Source organism: Bacillus rossius, chromosome 2 (genome assembly GCF_032445375.1).
Source record: "Bacillus rossius redtenbacheri isolate Brsri chromosome 2, Brsri_v3, whole genome shotgun sequence".
Lineage (NCBI taxonomy): Eukaryota > Metazoa > Arthropoda > Insecta > Phasmatodea > Bacillidae > Bacillus > Bacillus rossius.
In genome coordinates this window covers 117,958,219-117,983,763 of record NC_086331.1, presented here as the reverse complement: position 1 = coordinate 117,983,763, position 25,545 = coordinate 117,958,219, and the positions used below count along the sequence as shown (strand labels likewise).

The 25,545-nt window shown below is 40.5% G+C and overlaps 1 protein-coding gene across 3 annotated transcripts in view; it reads left to right on the top strand.

The window, feature by feature from the left end:
- Positions 1-25,545, top strand: part of LOC134529683 (uncharacterized) — a 236,620-nt gene that overhangs the window by 152,554 nt on the left and 58,521 nt on the right. For all 3 annotated transcript variants that reach the window (XM_063364036.1, XM_063364038.1, XM_063364037.1), the window contains one exon: positions 6,428-6,656. In XM_063364036.1, the coding sequence (XP_063220106.1) occupies positions 6,428-6,656 (229 nt within the window). The remainder of the gene's footprint in view (positions 1-6,427; positions 6,657-25,545) is intronic.

The window sequence follows — 25,545 nt, the reverse complement described above, 5'->3', positions numbered from 1 at the left end:
AAGCGACGTCATAAATTAATTTTATTTTAGTTGATATATGTTTTTTTTTAAATATCAATGTGATATTTATACCTAAGTTTTAATTATTTGTCTGTCGTACTGCCCGGGCTATATTTTGATGAGAGTTTAGCTTTTAACATGGTTTGTCTGGATTTAAAATTGTTTTAACGTTCGCGACACTAGCGCGGAACCTAGCCAACAGATGCCATCATGCCCTCCCATTGCATTGGCCGCGCGCTCCAACTCCGCCGCAGATGCGAGAAGGGACCGGCCACGTGGTTGCCTTCTTGAGAGAGACCTCGCGTCTGTTATTACTGAGTAGGAGCTCCACGTGCACAATAGGTGCGAGCAGGCGAAGCCATGTGTGATTTTTTCTGACCACGTGTGCGCACGTGGAGGTGTAAGACCTGCCTCAAGAGGGAAGCCAAAGATGTACATCAAGCTCTGTCCCTGCCCGAACACGCCCGAATATTCACCTTCGGCCAACCTCGGGTTTATTTATATATATTTATATTTCTCTGTTTATTTTAATGTAGCTATACTAACCTAACTAACCGTCCGTAGTGTTTTTAAGTGTTTTAATGTAGCTAACTTAACCGACCACTTTTAATATTTGAATTCATTTTTCCTGCGCAAAAATAAAACAAATCCCGAGGTTGGCCGAAGGGGAATATTCGGGCGTGTTCGGGCAGGGACAGAACTTGATGTACATCTTAGGCTTCTCGCTTCAAGAACCCTCGTACCACCACCATCTTGTAAGTGTTAGGTGGGCATGATCCTGAGAGAGGCCCAGGTCAAAGGTCTTACTGGTAATTGCGCTAAGGAGGACTCGAGTCACGTTCCCCACACGGGTGACGTCATGCCCTGAGAAAGTAGTCTCCGCGAGGTCATCACCTTAATACGATGGCGCCCATTAACTATCGGCTCTCGCCCAAATCGCCATATTCTCCACTTACTATAATTTAATGTTATAGATGGAAAGGAGTTTGACTGTAACGTGTACTGTTGACGGTTGGTATCAGCCTCTACGACAAACTAAGAATTCATGGAAGATCAGAGTGATGGAAATCATATTCCTACTTCTGAAGTAAGGTAACAAATTTTCTAATTAGCATGTGGACTTTTTAAGATGTCGCGTCATTGCTGCCTAGCTCATATATGGTTTTATTTTGAAAACACTTCCTCCCAACCAAAGCCATGACTGACAAAATATGGTATTAATCTTTATTGCCATGCCTTCTCACTAACTATTACAAACACGCGAATTCTTCTTGCTCTTACGATATGCCAGAATAATGGGTAATGTGTTTGTATTCAATGACTTTCTAAAAATATCCTTGGGGAACAAAGTGACATAGTACAGAGTTTTGGCAGGAATAGTTGTATCTTTAAAGTTGGTAATTTGGATTTGGAGGAACAAGCATTTTGGCACCCCAGTATACAAAATTGTGATGAACACATGGTAGAATATAACAAGTTAGTAATGATGTTTATGTTTGATGAATCCAGTCCGGTGAACGATAATGACACTCTTACGTTCTGTAGGCGAGTTTGTTCTGGAGAAAGAATAGCGTAAATTGTTCCAGGAACAATTTTACTTCATTGTTAACATTATAAAATATGATTTGGGGTCCCAGTTGCACACAATGTCAAATCAGCCTCTGAATTCCGCGCTTCACACAAATAAAGACATTTAAAATTTACAGGTGCAAATTTAATTTAAAAAGAAGTGTAATAAAGCCCAGGAGGTTCGTTTACTTGGTAAATAATTACCCACAGAAAGAGAGTTATGAATTTACACACACTTGTACACGGAAAGAGCCTAAGCTAAAATCGAAAGAAAAAAAACCCACCACATAACAACAATATAAGCATTTATCATCTAACCATTTCACACATATAACTCTCAAATTTTCAGGAGATATAATTAATCAACACGTCAAGGTGTGAACATCAACTAACACACAAAAAGTATTTAGTAGTAAAAGTCCTTGTAACATTACAAATTAGGCGAATCACGCCTCTAATTGAATCAAGGGCCGTTCAAAACACGGATGTGTCATATACGACAAAAGGAGAGAGAAAATGAAGCCTAATCTAAACATGATAAACAAAAAATGTAAAATATACGACCAGGCCATAACACCGAAAGAGAATATATAAGTAGTATATAATATTCTGTTCTGCTACAGGGTTTAGGGTGTAAAGCCAGGAAACGATGTCCGCCATCTTGGATTGTAATGTAATGGCGGCCATTTTGCATGACACTGACCTTTGACCTTGATGCTGGTGGCCTTATTGGATTCTAGAAAATTGCAATTCTCGTTACAGCCGCCATATTTAATCGTAACATAATGTCCGCCATCTTGGCTCTAATATCACAACCTTTTTTTCGATTCTGACATGTCCGCCATCTTGGCTTTGTCTGCTGGAGGCCACCATATTGGATGATGTCATGACCAACATTTTGTTTTTTTCTGTTCTGCTGGAGACCGCCATATTGGATTCCATCACCTTTGTTTTTGGTATTTGTTCCTAGAGAGCACCAGCATAGCTCTGTCTCGTGCTAATAAGGTCGATGTTCCGTTACCTACCAGAGTTGTTATGGTCCTTATCGACATATTAATTTTAACTTTTTATACTAAATACATTGGAAGTGCTGTGATAGAACCATGACAGCACTTTAACTGCACGGCCATCGAGCCATTTACTAAACTGAGAATTAAATAATGTATATAAAAATAACAAGCACATATGCGGACTTGTAAATTTTTTGAATTCGAAGGAATAATAGCATCGCCTGTTCGAAACAAAACCGTCATTTTTTTTCTTTTTCAATACTCGCTACCAGGAGTGGAAGTGTAAAATCGTATGCTAGAGAGCGCTCCCGCTAACTTGGATTACGCCATATTGAAAATCCGTATTTATCACAAAAAATATTTAAAAAAAAAATAAAATATTTACTAACAACATTTCAATAAAAGGTGGTTTCGACATTTTGAAAATCAGTAATTATTATCCAAAATATACAGAAAAAAATTTAAGTAAAAAAAACGCACTTACGTCATGGAAACCTCTTTGGAACTCAGTGAGAGCAGTCTTAAAAATTCATAATTATTTAGCTACAAAGTCGGGAAAAATTCCAAAATTCATGAAATAAAGCACTCATAATGTACTGATTGATATTATATTTTCATGTTATATCCATGGTCGATACAAAATTTAATTTATGCTCTTAAATATTTATTTGATTAATCATCCTCACTGGAAACAAGGATTCTTATCGACTGAATAAATATCTTACTCGATATCACTACGCCTACAATGGAGGCTGAATACTGTGCACGTAATTTGCCTACTCAAGAGGCGATGAGCGAAAGAAGGTATATTTCTAAAAGCAGAGTGCAAAAATTATTAAGACTTCGCTTTGACAGGTCGGCGATAAAACAATAAAACGTGCAAGGCTTAACGTATGCATTCTACTGATAGGAAAATCAACTGTAATACAAACTTTAAAATTCTCTACAAAATGCGTAAACTTGATTTGGCAGTTACTTAAATTAAGGTTACATAAATACCAGATACTAAACATTATAAAAAAGCAATATTATAAAAAAAACCTTGGAGATTTTGTATCTCTAAATTTCCTCTTTACCAACATACTGAGGGCCGTTATTTTACTGAGTGCCAATATTCCACAGCAAGGTACATAGTACCATATACCATAAACACTTAATGTATAAAAACACCAACACAAAATTTATAAATACTACTGTGTGAAAATACGTACGTAAATAAATTTAACAAAATTATTTCTAAGATACCTGCGCTGGTCACTAAACCAATCCATTTAAAGACAATTATATTTTAAAGTCTTTATTTAAAAAATGTTTCCAAAAAACAATGTCCTGCAGGGGCCGTATTTCTTAACTGAAAATACGTCGAGTAAAAATATCTTTCATAACACGCAGTCGTAACAACTGTTAATAGTGGCTCAGAGCCTTGCCACTGTACCAGTCAAGTAGGGTTCGCTCGTGACATCATCATTAAAAATACATCGGTGGATGAACTACGTATGCTTACGAAGTTTTAAACAAATCTTATGCAAAAAAATTTAAAGTAATATTATGTTGCCCCTCGGAAGTGGAAATAAGGGTGAATGTTAGTGCGAACACACAAAACTTGTTGTGAGAGATGCTCTTTTTATTATCAAAATATTGAAATAGAACAAGCTACGTGTAATGGATTTACAAGATAATTTCTAACACTCGTGTATTCTTGATGAAAAGGACATTTTTCAAATAAGCACAGTTACCTCAAGACATCGAAAAGTTATTAACAGATAGAACAATAATATAAGTATTAGCCTTAAATGAAAATAAAGAAATAGTACCAGATATTTTTTACTGGAGCTCGTTCCAATAAAAATGGTTACTCGCTCCCTGTATTAATTTAACAAATTTGAGAATTAACTTCATTTAACAACATTTAACATTGGACAACTAACATGAAAATTATGGGAGCCTCTAACAAATACTTTTCAAACTTGCTACAACTGAAGCAAACTTTCATCAAGATTAATTTGTTTGTGCTTGGGTTACACTTATGATTATTACAATATTAACATTATGCGTTATAACCTTAAGTATGACAATTTATACAAAATGAAATAAAAGAAAACTCCCTCGAAAATCTGGGCTGTGACTCGTGGAACATTCGCCTCAAAATTGGTTGGTGGTCGCCCAGTCCACGGTCCCTTGCAGGGAGTTGCCTCGTTGACTTGACTCACCCGCCGAGTGGTGCTCGCTTTCCCCAACAGCACTAGACTCGGTCTTCGATGGTTGTCACGAAGACTGGAACTTTAGCTCCAAGTCACGGTACAGACTGCTGGGCGAAAAACTGGCCATTGGCCACTTTCCCGACTCGTCGGATCCCTGTCACACTCGTTTGCAGGGGATCACCAGCCTGCAGAAGCGAACCCTCGTTAACAGTTGCGACGAAACATAAGACGCGGAATAGGTTCGTCACAGTTCGGTCATATCGACGACTCGTCAAAGATAAATCAGGTTACGTTACTCTGCCACCTCAGCTTGCCTCTGTCTAACCACGTTAACAACACAGCTTGCAGGTGACCGACGACTTCTGCCCTTCTTGTTTCGACCAACTTACTTGCTCACTCACACTCGCCCGACGAGTAAAATTGTGAAAGTCGTCGGCGAGTGTTTTATGACCTCAGGCCTTAAAGGTCTTAAAGGTCACAATTTCGTAGAGCGATTTTCTACTGACTACTCGCCAAGCGAGTCCCAACTCGCAGTACGAGTTCCATAAGTGAGTACACTTACTTATTCGCACACATCCGCGTCTAACGGTTGGACAACATTCAGGGGTTAAATAATCACTCAATGTTGGGAAAACTGCCAAACGTTGCGGGCCGAAAAATACAACCGCAACAATTATATGCAAACAAAATAAAACATGATTCCAAAGGTGTAGGGACGCATCAGTGGACGTAAATGTCGCATACATAGAACTTTTGATTTTAGTGGACGCATGTAGGGATGCCGATAAATCCCTTGTGAGAATTCGGAAGGAACGCAAATATGACCGCGTCCACTATGGTGCACTTCTAGTGGATCCATTAGGCTAGTATTCGGATTCAGTTGTTGTTGATTGTTAAGGCAGTGTAGGTGGTCTCAGCTATTCTTATTTCACAATTCAGCACATTGTGTCCAAAAAAACACATTATATCACAAAAATTTGTGTTAAAACCACATGGAAACATTTCTTTCAGCTAGAGAACCAAAAAATTAATATAATTATAATAGGCCTGGATGCTCCCTATAGTTTTTCTACAATTCCCTTTCCACAACTTATATGAATTACATAATGAGCATGCTGGGCAATTTATGTTTGGAATTTAATAGTTGTAATTGACACTTGTAGTAAGAGGTGGTTGAACACATCTCTGTAGGGGGAACTCTAAATGAATGTGAAATATTATCGTACCTGTGATTATTGAACATATTTTCATCTTCTATAGATAATAAAAATGTTACTTCGTGATTTTTGGGTGTTTATAGTTCATCTATACTCTCATTAGAAAGAATTACACGTCACCAATAAGGGAAATTTTGGAAGGAAACGACCATGGCCTATAGTTTAGGAGCTGCTACTGCATTCACCTGAAGTTATTTAAGGAAACCATGGAAATTCAAAATCAGAGTGCTGTGCTGGTATTCAAACCTGATTTCTCGGGAATGGTAGTTCAGTGCATGCCACCTCACTCTGGTCCATGGTTTCCACAAGATTTTATGTAGTATTTTGTACATAGAAATCAATGGACTTCGCATAAGAGTACAGTAGTTGCTTATGCGGTGTATGTTCAGGAGTTCCTGACTCATTAGCAACTTGTCTATTTGTTATGTAGGTTCCAAGCCAGATGATGATCAGCCCAAAAACTTTACATTCCAAAGCACCTGTCACGTGGCGCTCAACATGTGCAACCAGAACCACAGCTGCCAGGTTGAGCTGGAGCCAGTCCTGCAACACTGCGACCAGTCGCGGTGCAACCGTGAGCAGTGCATGGAGGCGCTACAGAACTTCTACAGGAGAGCAGATCTTTCCTGGAGTCTGGAGGTCGCCTTTTGTCTATGCAGGTCTGTGCGAGCAACACACAGTAGCCTATAGTGTCGCACATGGTGAAATACATGCAGGTTAATAGGGAACTCACTGGAAGTATTTAAGGAGGTGATTCTTGTAGAATATTTGGGTATGGTGTAAAGGAGAAACTTACAGCGGTGGATCCAGGAGGAGGAGGAGGGGGGCTGCCCCACCCCCTCCTTAAGGGTAAAATCTGAACTGGATAATACAACTTCTTAAGTAATAAACCTACTAGGTCCAGACTACCAGTGCCACCCGCTCCCCCCCCCCCCCTGCCCCTGAAGTCAATCCTGGATCCGCCGCTAGCAACTTACAGCCTTATAATAGTCACCCATAAAAATCAAAGTTAAAAATAGTATGTGTGAAAAATATAGAAAACCATTTCAAATTAAAAGAGCAGTAGACATAAAAAACACATTTCTAGGTATTACTTAACTAGTTTATGTACTCGTACTTTGCTTCAGAATTCAATATTTTTAAAAGGAATTCTAGGTAAAGTAGTCCACTTGTGAGATTTTATTAAATTGCATGGCTCGTAATGATACCCAAGAAACATCATGTGGAGTTTGCCATACATGATTTTTCATGGCATATTCGTGTTGGAGAGTTTAACATTATAACGCTACGATGATAGATTGAAAAAAAATAGAAAGTGACATTTTCTGGGAACCAGCTGTAATTGTCTCGAAATGCCATGAACCTAGGTCATATCTCATCAGGAAAGACAGGGGGGGGGGGGGGGCAGAGTGGTCCGAAGAAACACATGTCATTTGCGCTCTTCACATTGAAAAGGAACCGGCCAGATAGACTGGTTGCCGAAACAAGAAATTGATGAGGAAGGTCAGGCAAGTCCTACATTGCAGGGCAGAAGAGGAATTACTGAAACAGATACAAAAGATTTTCGGGGATTTAGTGGTAACGACAGTGAGGGGGTAATAAGTGATAATCCAGGAACATACAACGTTAGGGACTTGGCAGACAGTGGTAGCAAACGCCATTATGTGATCATAAGTGGTAGGAGGATCAAAGTGAAACAGATGTACGAAGGGTAACAAGTATAGTAAAAACTTGAGGTGATAAAAAAGGGGAGGTGTTATGAGTGCGGTAGTTGACACCCATGATTGACAGTGTGTGAGACAAGATGGCATGCTATTGTTGTATGTTTCAATATAAGATCAAATAAATAAAATAACTAACAATGACAAGACATAATCATAAGTTTTACTTTAGCATACAACTTTTAACACCACACTACATTTTTTAATTAATTACACTTATTTACAATTTTTTTCTTTTTTATTGCAGTAATTGTTTCTTGCTCACGATGTTTTCTGCAGCAGTATTAAGTTCCTTAATTCGTGTGAATGTTAAGTTTTGATGAAAATTTTCATAACCTCATTTGGTATAAGGTTACCCATCTCGTGTACAGTTTTTTCAGTCACTATCCAATTTTTTTTTCTTATTGCAAATACTTACAAAGCATTTTTAGCTTTAATATAATTCTTCAAAAACTCTTCAGTAGGTCATAAAGCCTCTTTGGGACAGAAAAAGCACTTAGTTCTTGTTCTCAGGTGGTAAATATCTTTCTCCAAGTTTGGGATGTTTAGTCCTGAATCTGTGAGCAATGTATCCAGCGAAGTATTCCAGACCCTCCCAATGAACTATCTCTTCATCATAAAAATGATGTGTATCCACACATTGCAGGCAGTCAGTCTTCTTTGCAATGGTCTGCTGAGTCTTGTTTATTCTGAAACTGTTTTGATACTGCTAACAACCTTGAATTAATAATTCCTAGTTATCATATTTGGTAGTGGTATAATATGGTGGTATGACATGGTGTAGTAATAGCTGTCCCAGATGTCAATCTTGTATCTTGGATTCTACCAATAATGTTTTGTCACTCACAGAAAACTGCTTCTGATTTCTTGCCCAAGATGTAGTTGTGAATACAATACTTATAATCTACAGGGATTGGACAACTATTTTCTCAGTCCATTGCTCGTATGTACAAGTAAAAACACTGAAACACATCCTGATTAATTTTACTGTAATTATGAAGGTTTTGGAAATAACTGTTTTAGATACGAGAACAAATCTTGCAATGATATACTGCTTATTTCAATACCTTCTTCCTTTAGGCTATTTGTATTTAAGTTATTTTGCTCTATCTATATCCACAAGTTCTGCCATACTGTTAAAAATCTCTTATCTAGACTTTGTTTTTAACACAATCAGACATAAAACCAATCATTAAATTTTTTATGATTGTTGCTGTATGCACAGCATTTCCTACCATCAAGTTTCATTGTTGTTAAAACAGTGGTGCAGCAGCAACTGTGTTCGAAAAGAGCAGTGCTGATTTTTTTAACTCTTTTGTCTAGCTTAGCCTGTAGGGGAACCTGGCCTATAATGACATACTAGGATAAAATGACACAGTGGCTGTTTCATGAAAACAAAATGGCTGACAGTTTTTCTAAGGGCGTGTAATTTCTACAAAGTTGGTATCAGTTGTGCTACAAAAATGGTGGTTAGCTGTGCTGCATAGTTTTTTAGTGAGATGTGAATCTTTTAAAAGTAAGTCCAGAAATATTTTTGTGTCCTTTTTTTCATTCCAAATTAATGTTAAATAATATTTAGTCATAAGAAATAATAGTGTTCCATGATGATGTGTGAAATGTGCACTTTCTTTGTGTGGTTTCAAACTTTGGTTAAAATGGCTGCTTTGTTCTCAAAAAATTAACTTTATGGCAGTGTAGCAATGTGGGTAAAATGACATATCGGCATGCAGGGCAAAATGACACAGTATGTCATTTTACACACAGTATGTCATTTTATGCTAGGTTAAACTTTTAAGAATAATTCACTCGCTTAAAAAAACATTTTCATTAATGGCATAATTAATTGTTACCAATTAATTATTTAGCCTCTAAAACAAGAAACAAATTTTATTTGTTTATGTCACAGCACAAAAAAAATATTAAAACAGAAATACATGCCAAAGCACACTGACAAGAACATTTCTAACTCCAAGCATAATTATAGCAACTAGATACACTAGTTTTTGAACGTAGGGCAGTCCAACTTGTGCGCCATTATTGTAAATGCTAGCGATGCTGCCACACCTGCTTGCCTGATAAAGTAATTTTTAGTGAGGGTGTCCATATATATATATATATATATGTATAAAAGCTTTTTCTACTTTGACCTTATGTTTCAGGGCAGTATAGTTGGTAAATACACACGCAAAACAGATCGACAGTCATGGGATGAAATTCAAATGCATCATGCCATTGATGCTGTCAACAAAAATGAAATGGGATGGCTTAAAGCAGCCAAAAACTTCGGTGTTCCACAAGCTACCCTGCGACGAAGAACAGCAGACAAGAATAAACAAGTTTCGGGTACTCAGAAGGGATTGGGCCATTACAAGTCAACATTTACATTTGAAATGAAACGAGAACTTTGAGGCGTATTATGTTGCTAGAGACCAGACTTTTTTGGGTTAACCTGCAATGAAGTGAGAAAATTGGCCTTCCAACTAGCAGAGAGAAATGGCATCGCACATAGGTTCAGTTCAAAGGATGAAATGGCCGGATGGGACTGGCTTAGAGGCTTCATGAAGAGGCATCCAGACATAGCATTAAGACGTTCTGAAGCTACGTCAGCAGCTCGTGCTCAGGTATTCAATAAACCACAGATTGCTTATTTCTTCAAAACTTTTGATCATGTCATTACTGAACACAACATTCATCCTACCAGAATATGGAATTTTGATGAGTCTGGACTGTCAACAGTGCAGAAACCTCAAAAAGACTTTGCTACTAAAGGAAGAAAACAAGTAAGTTGGAGCAGTCAGAAGTGCTGAATGAGGACAGCATGTAACATGTGTAGTTTGTATGTGTTCCGCTGGCAATTACATTCCTCCAGCTTTGATATTTGCTCGGAAGAATTAGAAAGAATAACTGCTTGATGGTGCACCCACTGGCACTCTGGGAATAGCTCAGGAATCAGGTTGGATGACTGGTGAAGTATTTCTTAAGTGGATGCAACACTTTAAAGCTTTTACAAATTCCAGCCTTCAAAACAAAGTTCTACTTTTGGTAGACGGACATTCAAGCCATAAGAACATTGAAGTTTTACAATTTGCAAAGGATCATGGAATAGTTATGCTTTGCTTTCCTCCTCATTGCACCCACCGTCTTCAACCTCTAGATGATTCTTTCTATGGTCCTCTGAAAACATACTATGATCAAGCAGTTGCAAAGTGGTTGAAGTGCCATCCAGGAAGGGTGGTTTCCCAATATCAGGTAGCTCATTTATTTGCTGAAGCTTATGGAAAAGCTGCAACGAACCACAATGCGCTCTCAGGATTTGCAAACATAGGAATCTGGCCAATTGATCCTGATATATTTCCAGATTTTCTTTTTGGCCCTGCTGCAACTACAGATGAGCCAGAAAGAATAAATGAAACAAATGTTGTCAGTGAAAAGTCTTTTAAAAATTTACTTGATCCTTCTTCACAAAGGCCTATAGAAGAACCAGCAATGGACAATGCTTCAAAAACTCACAGAGAAGAACCCTTGGCTATTCCATCTAATTCGTTCGAATCATGCCAAGGAAAGCTGCAGACAGGCGTATCTATAATGCCAAGTGATATTTCCCCAGTGCCCTCTGGACCACGATCCAAGTCGAAGAGAAGACACCATGAAAGGACTGAAGTGTTAACAAGCACCCCTAACATTGACGAAATAAAGAATAAATTGGCAGAAAAGAAAGCAGTTGAAATACGATGCTCTGCAATACGTTCCAAGAAGAATATTTCTTTTCAAGTCACTCAAGAAGATTCTGACATTGAAATAGATAACGACGATGAAGATACTCCATGCTTATATTGTAACGATTTGTATAGCCGCTCGAAGCCAGGAGAAACATGGTTAAAGCGTTCAACGTGTAATATGTGGGCTCATAACGAATGTGCTGGTCTTTCCAAAACTGCAAAGCAATTCATTTGTGATGTGTGTAAGCCTTAAACAAGTGTGACATTTTAGCCACACATACTAGGGTAAAATGACATATGGTACTTTTTCTTCGTGTGACTTTAATTTTATGATGCGAGTTAAATTAAAATAGTTTAATGAGTACAAGTGATGTGTAATATGTTTGTCTGTCATAGAACACACCCCGAATTCATCTAAGAAATATATATTTTTAATTATTGGGCATTTAAAAAGTAGTATGTCATTTTAGGCCAGGTTCCCCTAACATTAAAAAATGCTGTGTCAGTTTAGGTATCATTTTAAATGTGTGTTTTGATTGGTTTGATTTACTAATTGCTGCACATTGACATTTCCTTTCACAACAAATACTTTATCCAGAAAGTGATTCATTGCAAGTTTAATCAAATGAGGAACATCGGTAAATACAAAATTAGTTCTACTACTGTTAAATGAATTGGATAATAATGTTTTATAAGTTATAAGTAGTTATGCAAAGTTTCTTCTGAACTGCTCTGATTCCATCTCCCACTTAATTTACCAATTGCTACAACTTTGAATACACTTTCTTCCACTTTAAAAAAAAATCCTTTAAATTTCCTATGTCATGGGTTTGTCAAAATCATAGTATATTACTTGCTTCCATTTTACAATTATGACATGTGCCATAGTGCATAGTTATGCAAACTAATTGCCTTATAATTTTTCTGAACAAAACAGATTTTACTGATAATTTTAATATCGTCAAAAGATATCACTATACTTTCATATCACTATAATGTTTTCAAAGTCTGAAAACTCGTTACATTTTGATTTCATCAAAACAAGTACATACATTATGTAGAACACCGTTATCACACACAAACTTCTGCACCGATTTCCTAAGTGAACTTAAAAGAGGCAAAGAATAATGAAGTTTTTTCTTAAGTATGCTATCACACTGGGGTTGAAGTTACGTAAGGCGTGACGTTATCGTTCTCTTAGGGCACCACCGCGTGTAATACGGGCATGTGGACCCGGCCACTCCTCTCTTAGGATCGTGACCTCACCCATGTATGGTCGTGTAGGCTTTCCAGGAGGCCCAAAACCCTCAGCCTCAGTGTAGAGAAGAACACATGGTCACAGTTTGAACTGGTTTCATTGACTCTGTACTCTACACATGACTCACACTCTCATTTCGAAATATCACTGTTATAAAATGCCAATGGCAAATAAATCATCTTAAATCGAATCAGTGCACCCCGTGCCGTGGCCTAGCAGTTACAATCTTTGTCTGGTTCGAAATGTCTGACTAAAGACTTCAATTTGCAGTAAAACAGTCTACCCTCCAGAGTAGCCTCGAAGCAAAAGAAAAGGTTTAAGAACTAATTAATAACAAACGGATGTTAGCAGATCAGAGATAGCAACAGTTGATGTCCTACTCCGGGCGGCGTTCGAGAGAGACTGTGGTTTTTCCAGGGTGTCATGGCGGTAGGACGCTTCCTGTTTACCATTAGTTGCAGAATAATGTGTAAGAGAACACGTAACAGAACCAATCATTTACAACTCATTACAAAAAATTATATATATTACCCATGGATAACATTAATTAAAAAGCTGCTTAATATTTATTTAAGTTTAAATGAGAGTGGCCCGCGCTGGGGCCAGTTCTGGAAACGGCCGCATAGGGCTCTACTCCGTCCTTATAACTACCTGTAAACATAAACACTTGAACTCTAAATGGAAAAATAAAAGGATTGCAATGATTTAAATAATAATTAATCATGCAATGGGTGTGCAACAGACTCTATTGCGCCTCTTGCTGGCAGACACAGACACATACGCACGCACGCACTCGTTGGCGAGCGGCTTGAGACAGAGTGTGATGGTGGGAGGAGAGGGGTTCTGGAGCGGCGAGTCACATCGAGCGGAGGGCGTAGCCCAGGATGACGTCAAGTATCTGTATGCTTTCGCACTGACACTTTTCAATGAAAAAGCTGCTGAGATGTCTTCTGTTGTCCAATAAATATTCTGTTGTCATCTTAAAACACAATGTATCTTCATGGCAAGAAAAATTGTGAATGAATTGCTTCTACCTCGCACCTAGAATTCTTAGTTTTATTTTATTTTAAAAATTTTAATTATTCATATTGTTACGATTTACCGCGGGTTCGTAAAGGATAGCCCAATTAATAGATTTTATTTCACACACAGTTTTATTGATGGCCACTACTTATGTCATTACAAAAATCTTCTAAAATGGCAAATAATTAATTACAATTAAAGAAAGGTCTATTCCCCAGTCACTCGTTCCACACGCCTCGCTGGGCCGCACCTCTGGCGCAACTCTCGCCGCACACCCCTCGTGGGTCTCCGCCGTGGGACTCCGTCGCCACACTCCGCCGCCGCCGACGCACTTCCCCTTCGCCGAGATCCCACTCGACTCCTCGCTCTTAATTTATCTCGGGACTCCACCCCGCCCGCGACTCTTTCGCCCGGAAACTCCGCCGCGGGAAAATTCCCGACTCCACTGAACTCACTCACTCCCTGCCCTGTAACTTTCGTCCAAGGACTTCGCCACTCTGCCGCACCCGCGACACTATCGCCCGGAAACTCCGCCGCGGGAGAACTCCCGACTGAACACTCCGAACTGACTCACTGCCCTGCCATCCTCGGGCATATATATAGGCCCCGACGCAATTCCAGAACTCACGAGAGCGGCCGGGGACAGTCGCGTCATCGCGAGCCGTCCCGACGGCAGAAATCTCTCGAAAACACGTGTCGGCGGCTCACGTAACTCCACAGCTGGCAGGTTTCGGATGTCAAACTAATAGTGCCGCGCGGGGGGAGCGGAGGGAGATAAAGCGGCGACCCAGGTGCGCACGGCACATCTCATGTTACGGCAGCCGCCAGCCAGCTCTGCACCTGCGCATGTCAAGGCCTTGCTCACATTCGTAACAATATGAAGATAATCAATCTTCTTTAATTGCTTGGTTTTTGAGTAAAACCTCCTTACCTGCAATTCCAATTCTTGTTTCTTCGATGCAACATATGCTACCTCCTATTCCAGAGCCTGTATTCGCTTTTGGAGATCATTGGCTCTCTCGTCTACTACTTCAGCTGGAAACTGTGGTCCTGAAGTGTAATCTCTCTTGGGTAATGGTCTACAAAAAACAATTGAAAAGTAATTTCTGAAACAATTGTCACTTATCTATAACTAAACTAATAATAGCACAAATTTTCATTATCACTGAAACTCCTTTGCATAGTTTTAGATGCAATGTATGTGGCACCAGAGTATATTTTTGCACTTATACATATTACTGTTTTGTTTTTACTTTGTGTTGAGGTACAAATAACATCAAAGTTATTGAATTTTAATTAATATAAATTATAAATATAATTATTTAATTATGATTTTTTTGAAAGAAAAATTATGTTTAGTTTTGACACATGTAGTAACTTGCCAGTTATTTTCTATTACTTTTATATCTGTAGGTAAGTAATTTGAATATCGTGAGTTTAAAATAATGCTGCATTTATGAGTTAGAACTAAAAAAATCATAGTTTTCTTTGATTTTCAAGAAATATTTGTGAGAATTGCACATTATAGAAATATTTTTGAAGTTATACTTCTTTAGGTGCATTATGGAAAAATGATTACACAGTGACACAAATAATCGCCTAGAAAATTAGGAGGGGAGAAGGTGATGTTGAAGTTGGTATCTGGAAAACTGGCTTTTGCAGCCACACCAAACAACCATGTGTTATTAGCCTGAGTCCCATCCAGCCGCGCAGAAAACATGCTTGACCATGTCCATTCGAAACCTATGATGGGCCAAGCGTGCTCAGAACCACAAAAAAAAAACCATACTAAAATTAATCCAACCAAAAATAATAATTTAAAAAGCTGAGGTGCAACTGTTGCATGCTGGGAAGTTAGCATGAGGCCAGACAATATGGCGGCCTAATAAGTCGTACGTGAGTGACTGAGTTTGTACTAAGTTGTCACAGTGAATAATGGTTGTGTACGAACTCATGATGCATTATCATTAATTAATGAACTACAACATGGCGCAGTCGTCAGGATCGTGGGAAAAAAAAAAAAACAAGAAAAGCTTACGCCCACAACCACAAGTGAGATAATGGCGACCGGCGGGGGTGTTAAACTCCCACCAGATTCAGATCTGCAAGGGAAAACAGCCTACAATGACTGGAAATACTGGGAAGCCGAATTCGAATACTATCTAGTCAGCACAGGGCAAGACGAGGCGAGTGATAAAGTTAAAATATACCTCTTTAGGAAGATGGTGGGAAGTGCTTCGGCCCGGATTCTTGCGTCACTCAATATCCCGGAAGAGGACAGATGGGTGTACAAAAAGGTAAAAGAGGCAATTGAGCGGTATGTTAACCCCAGGGTGAATGAAGTGTTTGAGCACTATGTGTTTAACCAGAGGGTGCAGGAAGAGGGGAAGAGCTTTGAACATTTCCTAACCTCATTGCGTCAGTTGGTGACGAACTGCAACTATAACGGTGCGACAGCTGAAGGAAGAAATGCAGAACAGAATACCAACGAGCGGGAAAGCGCCGAAGACAAGATGCTACTAGACCGAGTCGTGCACGGAATAAGGGACAAGGGCACACAGGAAGCCATGCTCCGTATGGACAACTTAACCTTAGAAAAAGCTGCAGCACATTGTCGCGTGTGTGAACAAAGCAGACTGCAAGCCAAACACATCCACAAAACAAGTGAAGAAAGTGCAAGTGTGCTGGTGAACTCAATATAAGAATATAGGTACAGGGAAAGGTCTCGTGCAAAAGGGCACAAGAGTCAAGACAGTGACTTTCAGTGTGGGCGATGCCAATCCAAACATGGACCCAGGGCATGCCCTGCCTATGGTAGGAAGTGTGCGAAGTGTGGTAAACTCAATCACTTTGCTAACTCGTGCAGGGTAAAATCAGTGCAAGTAATTGAGACTGGTGACTGAAAGCTCAGACGTCTCATTGTATTGCTATAGTGTAAAAATGTGTGTGAATGTCGTGGAGTCTAAAAGGGGACACAACAGGAGTAACCTGATGTACCCAAATGAGTGGCATGAAACCACCAAGGTCGAAAACACCAAAATGAAGCTAAAACTTGATACTGGAGCCCAGGTAAGTGTACTGCCTTTAAAATTGTTCCGTCAAATCAATCAACAATTTAAAGTAGAACCAACAAGTGTTAAGCTAAAAACTCTGGATGGAGTAATTAGGCCCACGGGAACAGTTCGCTTGAGGTTCAATGTTCGTAATTGTGAGGCCTATATTGATTTCATACTGGTAGATTTAGCTATCATGCCACTATTGGGTCTGTCAGGTTGCGTAGCCTTAAACTTAGTGCAGCGAATAAGCTCTGTCACAGAAGACAGCGAGGAGCAGTTCTCAGAGGAGAATAGGGATGTATTTCAAGGACTCGGATGCTTTCTACAGACTGGCAAAATACTAATCAAACCAGGAGCAGAGCAAGTTAGCAGACCACCTAGGAGGGTACCGGTAGCTTTACGCAAATCGCTTAAGGACGAACTTGCTAGGTTGGTAGCGAAGAAGGTGATAGAACGGGTGGATGATGTTGACGAAAGGGCTTGGATAAGCAACCTTGTAATCACAGAAAAGCTAAATGGGAAGATTCGATTGTGCCTTGACCCTTCAGATTTAAACAAGGGAATACTCAGACAGTGCCATACTGTACCTAAGGTTAGGGAGATAGGTAAGCAACTGGCAGGCAAAAAACTATTATCTGTCTTTGATTTACGAGAAGGGTTTCATCAAATCCAACTCGATGAGGAATCGTGCCTTAAATGTTGCTTCTCCAGTCCTTATGGCACATATAATTACCTAAGGTTACCCTATGGAACTTCCAATGCCCCAGAACTGTTCCAAAATCTAGTTGAACGAAATTTCTCTGGCCTTCCCAATGTCATCATTTACTTTGATGATTTGATGTGCATGGGGGAAACCGAGGCAGAACATAATGAGACAGTATGTAGGGTTGTCGAGAGGGCCAGAGAAAGGAGCATTAAATTCAACAAAGGAAAGCTTCAATATAAACAAACAGAGGTAAAGTATGTGGGGCATTTGTTCTCTGCTGGGGGAATGAGAGTAGACCCAGACAGGATAAGGGCTCTCGTAGAGCTTAAACCCCCCTCCTCTAAGAAGCAGCTACAACGAGTCATTGGAATGTTCAACTATGGTACGATGCTTCGTACCTCACATGGCAACCACAATGGCTCCCCTGTGTGAACTACTCAAGGCTGGGGTAGAGTGGCAGTGGCTACCAGCACACCAAATAGCCTTTGACAAACTTAAAAATAGAAAATGCACAGCACCCATATTAACCTCATTTGACTCCACAAAAGAAACTACCCTCCAATGTGATGCTTCTCAACATGGGCTGGGTTGTTGTTTATTTCAGGAGTCCCACACAGAGCCAGGTAGGATGCATTTAGTTGCTACAACGTCACAGGGTCTTAATGACAGTGAAAAAAACTACTCCCAGTCGGAGAAAGAAATGTTAACCATTCATTTTGCTGCATCCAAATTCCATGAGTATGTTTATGGGTACAAAGTGAAAGTGCAAACTGACCACAAACCACTAGTCTCCATAATGCAGAAAAATGTAGCTAACATAAGGTCATCTCGTCTTCAATGTCTACGTCTCAAGCTGTTAAAATACTCCCTTACGGTATACTATGTTCCTGGAAAAGACCTACATTTTGCTGACATTATGTCGTGGTCCCACTTGAATGAAACTACTGATGACCCTGACATGCTAGAAATAGTCCACATGGTTAGTGTACATTTACCAATAAGTGAGGGCAATAGCTCTTTAGCAAGGAAACTGCCCAAGATCCCACTCTGAAATTAATTGCAGAAATGCAAGTCCAGGACTGGCCACCTGCCAGCAAGGTGAGAGAGGACTGTAAATACTACTACAACTTGAGCATGACATACAAATGGCAGGGGGCATATTATTCTTATCTCACAAGATCATAGTTCCAAAAACACTCAGATCAGTTGTACTGAGGTGGGTCCATGAAGGGCACCTAGGTACAGAGAAAACGAGAGCACGAGCACGGCAGCTGTTTTATTGGCCAGGTATGTCAGTAGACATTGAGAAGTGGGTCTCAGAGTGTAGCACATGTGAAAAGTTTAGGTCACCAAACTACAAAGAACCTTTACATCCCCATGAGGTACCAAAACTTCCATACCTCAAGGTGGGGGCTGACATTCTTGAGTATTCAGGTAGGGCATTTCTAATCCTTACCAACTACTTTTCTCACTGGCTGGATATACATCCAATAGCGAGTAAGAGTTTCAAATCAATCATTGATGCAATGCAGGACGTATTCAATGTCCACGGATTCCCACAAGATCTTGTCGCTGACAATGTGCCATTCCTGTCACATGAATGCTAGGTGTACTTTAAAGGTAAAGGGATCACACTGGCTACTAGCAGCCCCCATTACCATTGAGCTAATGGGATGGCGGAGAAAGCTGTTGGTATTAGCAAAAATATATTACGTGAAAGTACAGTAGAAGGGTCAGATTACAGATATCTCTTGAGAGAACACAATAACACCCCAATGACAGGGCTACAGACATCCACTGCCCAGATATTGTTTAGTAGGACTGTTGTAGGAGTTGGTAATGACCGAGTGGGAATGTTGGTAGAGACTGTTGGCGAACGTGAGAGGCTAGCCAGTCGGTGTTGTTGTATTTTGAGAATGTGGAATAAAGATAAGAGTTGTGTAAACAAAGTAATGTAATAAGTACACCAGAGTAATGCCAATAATACCAATGATCACTTAATACCTCTTAAGATCTTCAACATGGCGCACTCGGTAGCTCGGTGTCGGGAATTTCAGGTACGAATGCGAAATGCTGTGATTCGGTTCGCGGGCATTGTATACTGAGGAAGCAGTGTGGAGTTCTCCAGAGATCGTGCAAACCGCGTGTCGCGACTGACGAAACAAACCAACAAACCAGATGGAGCATGCAGCAACGACCCTTAACCTCCCTCCGAAATTAAAGTTGGAAGGAAATGTTCACGAAAACTGGCTGCGGTTTAAACGCCATTTTATGGTGTACCTTGGAGCCAGCGGTAACGATCCCGACTTGCCAGAAGATTCAACGGCCGAAGAAAGGAAGAAGATATCAAGGACTAAAGCAAGGATATTGTTAAATGTGGCGGGGGAATACGCCATTGACTTGGCTGTGACGTTTGATCTTAGTGATAATGACTTTGATGATTTTGATAAGTTAATAGTGGCATTTGACAACTATGCGGCGCCGAAACGGAACGAAACTTATGAACGGTATGTATTTAATCAGTGTTGCCAGAGGGAAGGAGAAACATTTGACCATTTTCTAACAGAGGCAAAGAAGTTAATTGGGAGTTGTGGGTATGGAGACCAAGAAAATAGTATATTAAGAGACCGAATAGTAATAGGAATTCGAGATAAGTGCCTTAGGGAAGCCCTTCTGCATGTGGACGAGCTTAAGCTGGAGCAAGCCATTCGTGACTGTCGAGCATCAGAGCAAAGCAAGACGTACAGTAAGAAGCTATCCGAGAAAGAGGACAAAGAGACACCAGTGGATGCAGTGCAAGCAGGGAGCTGGAGACATCAAGCGAAAATGCATCGTGCGTACAGTGGAAATGAGACAAGTCGCAGATACCAAGATTCTAATTATCAGGGCATCCAGAACAAGAAATGCGGCAAATGTGGGTCGTCACATAACGTGGGACTGTGCCCCGCATATGGGAAAACATGTGCATATTGTCAGGGGAAGGGACACTTTGCAAAGCAGTGCTTCAGGGCATAGGCGTGCGCACGGTAGGTGCCACAGGTGCCTTGGCACCACCATTAGGATTAACGTTATTTTGTTTTTTACAAGCAGAAATAATACATACTTACAAAAACCGTATTATTTCCAAAAAAAATATGTTTTCCAATTGTGTCGAGTTACAGATATGTGCTCATAACACTATCAGTATATCAATTATCAATCGAACCAACTATACACACGGAAACAAGCCAGGTGCAATTACTTGTGTTCTACACGTGGGCCACAGCTACGAAACTTCTGAAATGTAAATACTTCTCCTAGTTCTCCTCGAATTACATAGAATGCGCGCTCGGTGTCCACTGTTCACTCCACTCGGCAGGCGCACGGAATAATATAGCCGCCGTCTGCCAGGGTTTATTTGAATAAAGAGAGTTTAGTTAGTTAAAAGGATAGGCTTACTCGATGACTTATATGCAGTCGCCGACAAAACATTTTTGCTGTATTCCAAAAGTTAAAACTTTTGCCCACTCTTATTTGTGTATTTTTATTATTTTAATATTTTACATATTTGAGGTATGTTACAAAAACTCCCTTGATTTGTTGATTGCATTTATTTGGCGTCTTCAGAAAACATGTAAGTACGGTTTTTCAAAACTACCAGCATGAATTCCGTGCAAACAATTTGTGCAATTTACTTTATGGCTCAACAAAGCTTAAAACTGTAAATAGTTTAGTAGTTTTCCTGGTGATTATAACGTTCAAAGCCATAATTTGTCATTAAAAATGTTAAAATTTTTACATCTGTGTATTTAATGTTTTTGTTCGGAAACACCTTAAATAGCACAATTTTGCGCTTTCAAATCCAAATTTTTCCGGGGTCCGTGAATGATAGGGCTGTTGTGTAATCTGGCACCACCACTACTGAAGTCCTGCGCACGCCTATGCTTCAGGGCGAAACAGAATATAAGTCAGAGAGTGGCTGAAGTAAGTGTCGAACGTGATGTCGGAGAGCCATTTTACTGTGATCATATAAGGGTGGAAACCATGAACGATAGTGGACGAGACCGAAAGGAATGGAAACAGTGCATATTGGTAGATAATATTGAAGTGGTTTTCAAGCTCGATACGGGCTCTGAAGTCAATATATTACCCCTAAAGACACTCAAGCAGATGGAGATGGAGTGTAACATGAGTAAAACTAGGGCTACAATTGTGGCATATGGAGGGGCAAAGATAACCCCAGTGGGGAAAGTGTCATTTAGATGTAGGCAAACTAGTGGAAAAACATCTGGTCAACTTGAATTCCTGGTAATTGAAACCAATGCGGTACCTATCCTAGGAATTGAAGTGTGTGTAGAGCTAGGACTAATTCGGTGCCTAGATAGTGTAAGTGAAAGTGTCCCAGATACTAAAGATGAGTTTGTGGCCAAATATCGAGATGTATTTCAGGGTCTAGGAAAGTATCCTGGACAATACAGGATAATTACAGAGCCAAATGCTGAACAGGGGAGGAGACCAGTCATGCGCAAACCACGAGTGATCAAGGAACGCCTGCAAAGAGTACTGGAGCAACTGGAGGAGAAGGGAGTGATAACACCAGTAGATGAGGTAACACCAGACTGCTTTATTAGTAACTTGGTGGTGGTTGAAAAGCCAAATGGGCAGTTACGTCTGTGTTTGGATCTGTCAGATCTGAACAAAGTGATAATAAGGAAACCTTACCCCATCCCAACTCTGAGTGACATTAGTGACAAGTTAGGTGAAAAAAAATACTATACTGTGTTTGATATTAAGGATGGCTACTATAATTTTGAGCTGGATGAAAAGTCGAGTCTGAAATGTTGTGTGGTGACACCATACGGGGTGTACAGGTTTTTGCGGCTGCCTTTTGGAGTGAGCAGTGCTCCTGAAAATTTCCAGAAGAATGAACACATTTTTGGTAAATTACCCGATGTAGCGGTATACTTTGATGACATAGTGGCATTTGGCAATACAGAGCAAGAACACAATGATGCAGTAGCGGCAGTAATCCAGCAGGCTCGGATAAACAATATTAAATTCAACGAGCATAAACTGCAGTACAAGCAAACTAGTGTAAGATACATAGGCCAGATATTTTCAAGTAAAGGAAAACAGGCAGACCCGGAGAGAGTTAAAGCACTCTTAGAAGTAGAGATCCCAAAGGATAAACAAGAACTCGTGAGGGCAATGGGGATGTTCAATTATGTTAGAGAGTACATCCCAAACTTTGCAAAAGTGGCAGCGCCACTTAGAGATCTTCAGAAGTCAAACACATTTGGCAGTGGTTGAATACCCATACAGAAGCCTTTGAAAACATTAAAAGTAAAATTGTGGCATCAACCACACTGGTACACTTTGACCCCAATAGCCACATAACAATTCAAATGGATGCATCAAAATCAGGGCTCGGATGCTGCCTCATGCAGAACAGTAAACCGATTGCATTTGCCTCACGGTGCTTAACAAACAGTGAGTGCAACTATGCCCAGGTGGAAAAGGAAATGCTAGCGATACAATGGTCATTACAAAAGTTTCACCACATTGTCTATGGATATCCAGTCACCGTCTTATCAGATCATAAGCCCCTGGAGGCACTAATGCAAAAGGAACTTCATACAATTGGGTCAACTAAACTCAAAAGGATGAGGCTGAAATTGTACACGTACGATATCCGTGTCGTATAGGGCCTACACACCTGGGAAGGAAATGCATGTAGCAGATGTGTTGTCAAGGGCTTACATAACAGACCATGTTAGTGATGATCCCAGTATGGCAGAAGTGGTTCATTCGTTACAGTCATTGCCGTTCAGTGACAAAGCAAGAGACGAGTTGATCAGAGCATCACAAGAAGATCCCGTCTTGTGCGATGTAGTTAAATATTATAATAAGGGATGGCCAAAACACATTGCCCAGGTGTCTGAAATAGCGCACGATACTGGAAACACAGACACAACTGGTTTGTAGAGGAAGGAACTGTGTTACTAAATGATATTGAGAAGGATTGTGTAAGAGTTGTGATCCCCGTTGCAATGAGGGGCAAGATACTGAAATTGTTACATGCCGGGCATGGGGGAAGAGACAAATGTCAAGCAAAAGCCAGTCAAGCAGTGTATTGGCCAGCCATTAATGAGCACATCAAGGAATACGTCCTACTGTGTAGGGTTTGTGAAGCAGAACAACCAGCTAAGCAGAAAGAAACACTCTGTAGTAGACCCGGTGCCCACTTGCCATGGAAGCAAGTGTCCACAGACATATTCGATCATGGGAGGAGAAACTATCTTGTCATGGTAGACCACTACTCTCACTGGTTGGAGATTATCCCACTTCAAGATAAGACAGCTCCCTCTATTATTGAGGCCTTTAAAACAGTAACTAGCACTCATTGTCACCCCAAAATAATTTATTCTGATAATGTACCTTTTAATTCGTTTCTGTTCCACCAATATGTGACTGAAATGTACAGCAAACTAGTGACCTCAAGTCCTAGGTACCCACAGAGCAACGGGCACGCAGAAAAGGCAGTGGGTATTGCTAAAGCAATTATAAGGAAAGCAGAATCCACAGGTACAGATTGGAGGGATCTATTGAGAGAATATAGGAACACGCCCATAGTGCCACTAAAAGCGTCACCAGCGCAACTTCTCATGAGTAGGGCACTGAGGTCAGGATTGCCAATGACCACACAGAATCTTACACCTAGGGTGCAGACAAATGTAAACGCTAAGGCCAAGCACCACCAAATGAAAACAGAATCATGGTACAACAGAACTGCTAAACAGGGCGTGGAAAACTTCAAACCTGGTGAGACGGTGCTAATCAGCACAGGAAGAGGGGATCCCTGGAGGAGAGGCAGCATAGTGATGAAACACGAGGCACCAAGGTCATATTGGGCGAGAACAGATGGCGGGACGGTTCTGCGGCGTACAACAAGACACATTCGAAAGTGCCACACTGTACCTCACACCAGACCACCAAGTCAGGACTGGAACAAAATGAACAGGGGGAATGAAGACCAGACGGAGGCTGCACGAATGACAAGTAAGAGCCCAGCAAGAGATGACGAGCGTCGGGACGATGGTGAAGAGGAATTCAGGGGATTTCCAGAGGTCTAGACAGGGGTTGATGAGGGCAAGAGGAGGCAGGAGACAGTACAAGTGACGCGCAGTGGGAGAGTAAGCAGACAACCAACACGCTTCATTGAAACAATGTGAAAAGAGGAAGGTGTTGTAGGAGTTGGTAATGACTGAGTGGGAATGTTGGTAGAGATGGTTGGCGAACGTGAGAGGCTAGCCAGTTGGTGTTGTTGTATTTTGAGAATGTGGAATAAAGACGAGAGTTGTGTAAACAAAGTAATGTAATAAGAACATCAGAGTAATGCCAATAATACCAATGATCACTTAATACCTCTTAAGATCTTCAACAAGGACCATACGAACAAGGATGCCGACAAGCATGGATGCACTTAGACCAGTAGTTCAGGCCGACATTCACAAATTACTCTGCACTATACAAGAAAAGGTAAATAAATGGTACGATAAAACAGCCAGACGGACAGAGACAGCGTATGAACAAAGAGACAGGGTAGTAATCAAGACAGATAAAGAGAATCAGTGGGAGACAGGTGTAGTGCTGAGGAAATGTAAAGAGCCCAGGTCATATTGGGTGCTTAAAGATACAGATGGAGGGCAGGTTAGGCGGAACACTAGTCACATGAGGACTTCAAAAACTAAACGGGGAGAGCAGGAGCTATGTAGTAACATCTGAAAAAGTAACTCACGCCACCCACACTCAGCGCACACATAACGAAAGTCCAGTAGCCGAGGATGCTGAGCAGGCCACACTAAAAGATGATGAGGTAATGGGCACACAATTAGAAAAAAAGGGGAGCAACACCAGGGAGTCTCCCATAGAGGAGGTGTTTAAGGGATTTGAGAGTAGGCCCCACAACCAGTCAGGCAAGAAGGAATCAACTATCTCCGACAAGACTGAGGTAGATGGGTATGTTACTAGAAGTGGTAGAAGAGTCATTGCCAAGATACCATTTGAGTTATCATAGGAAACATTG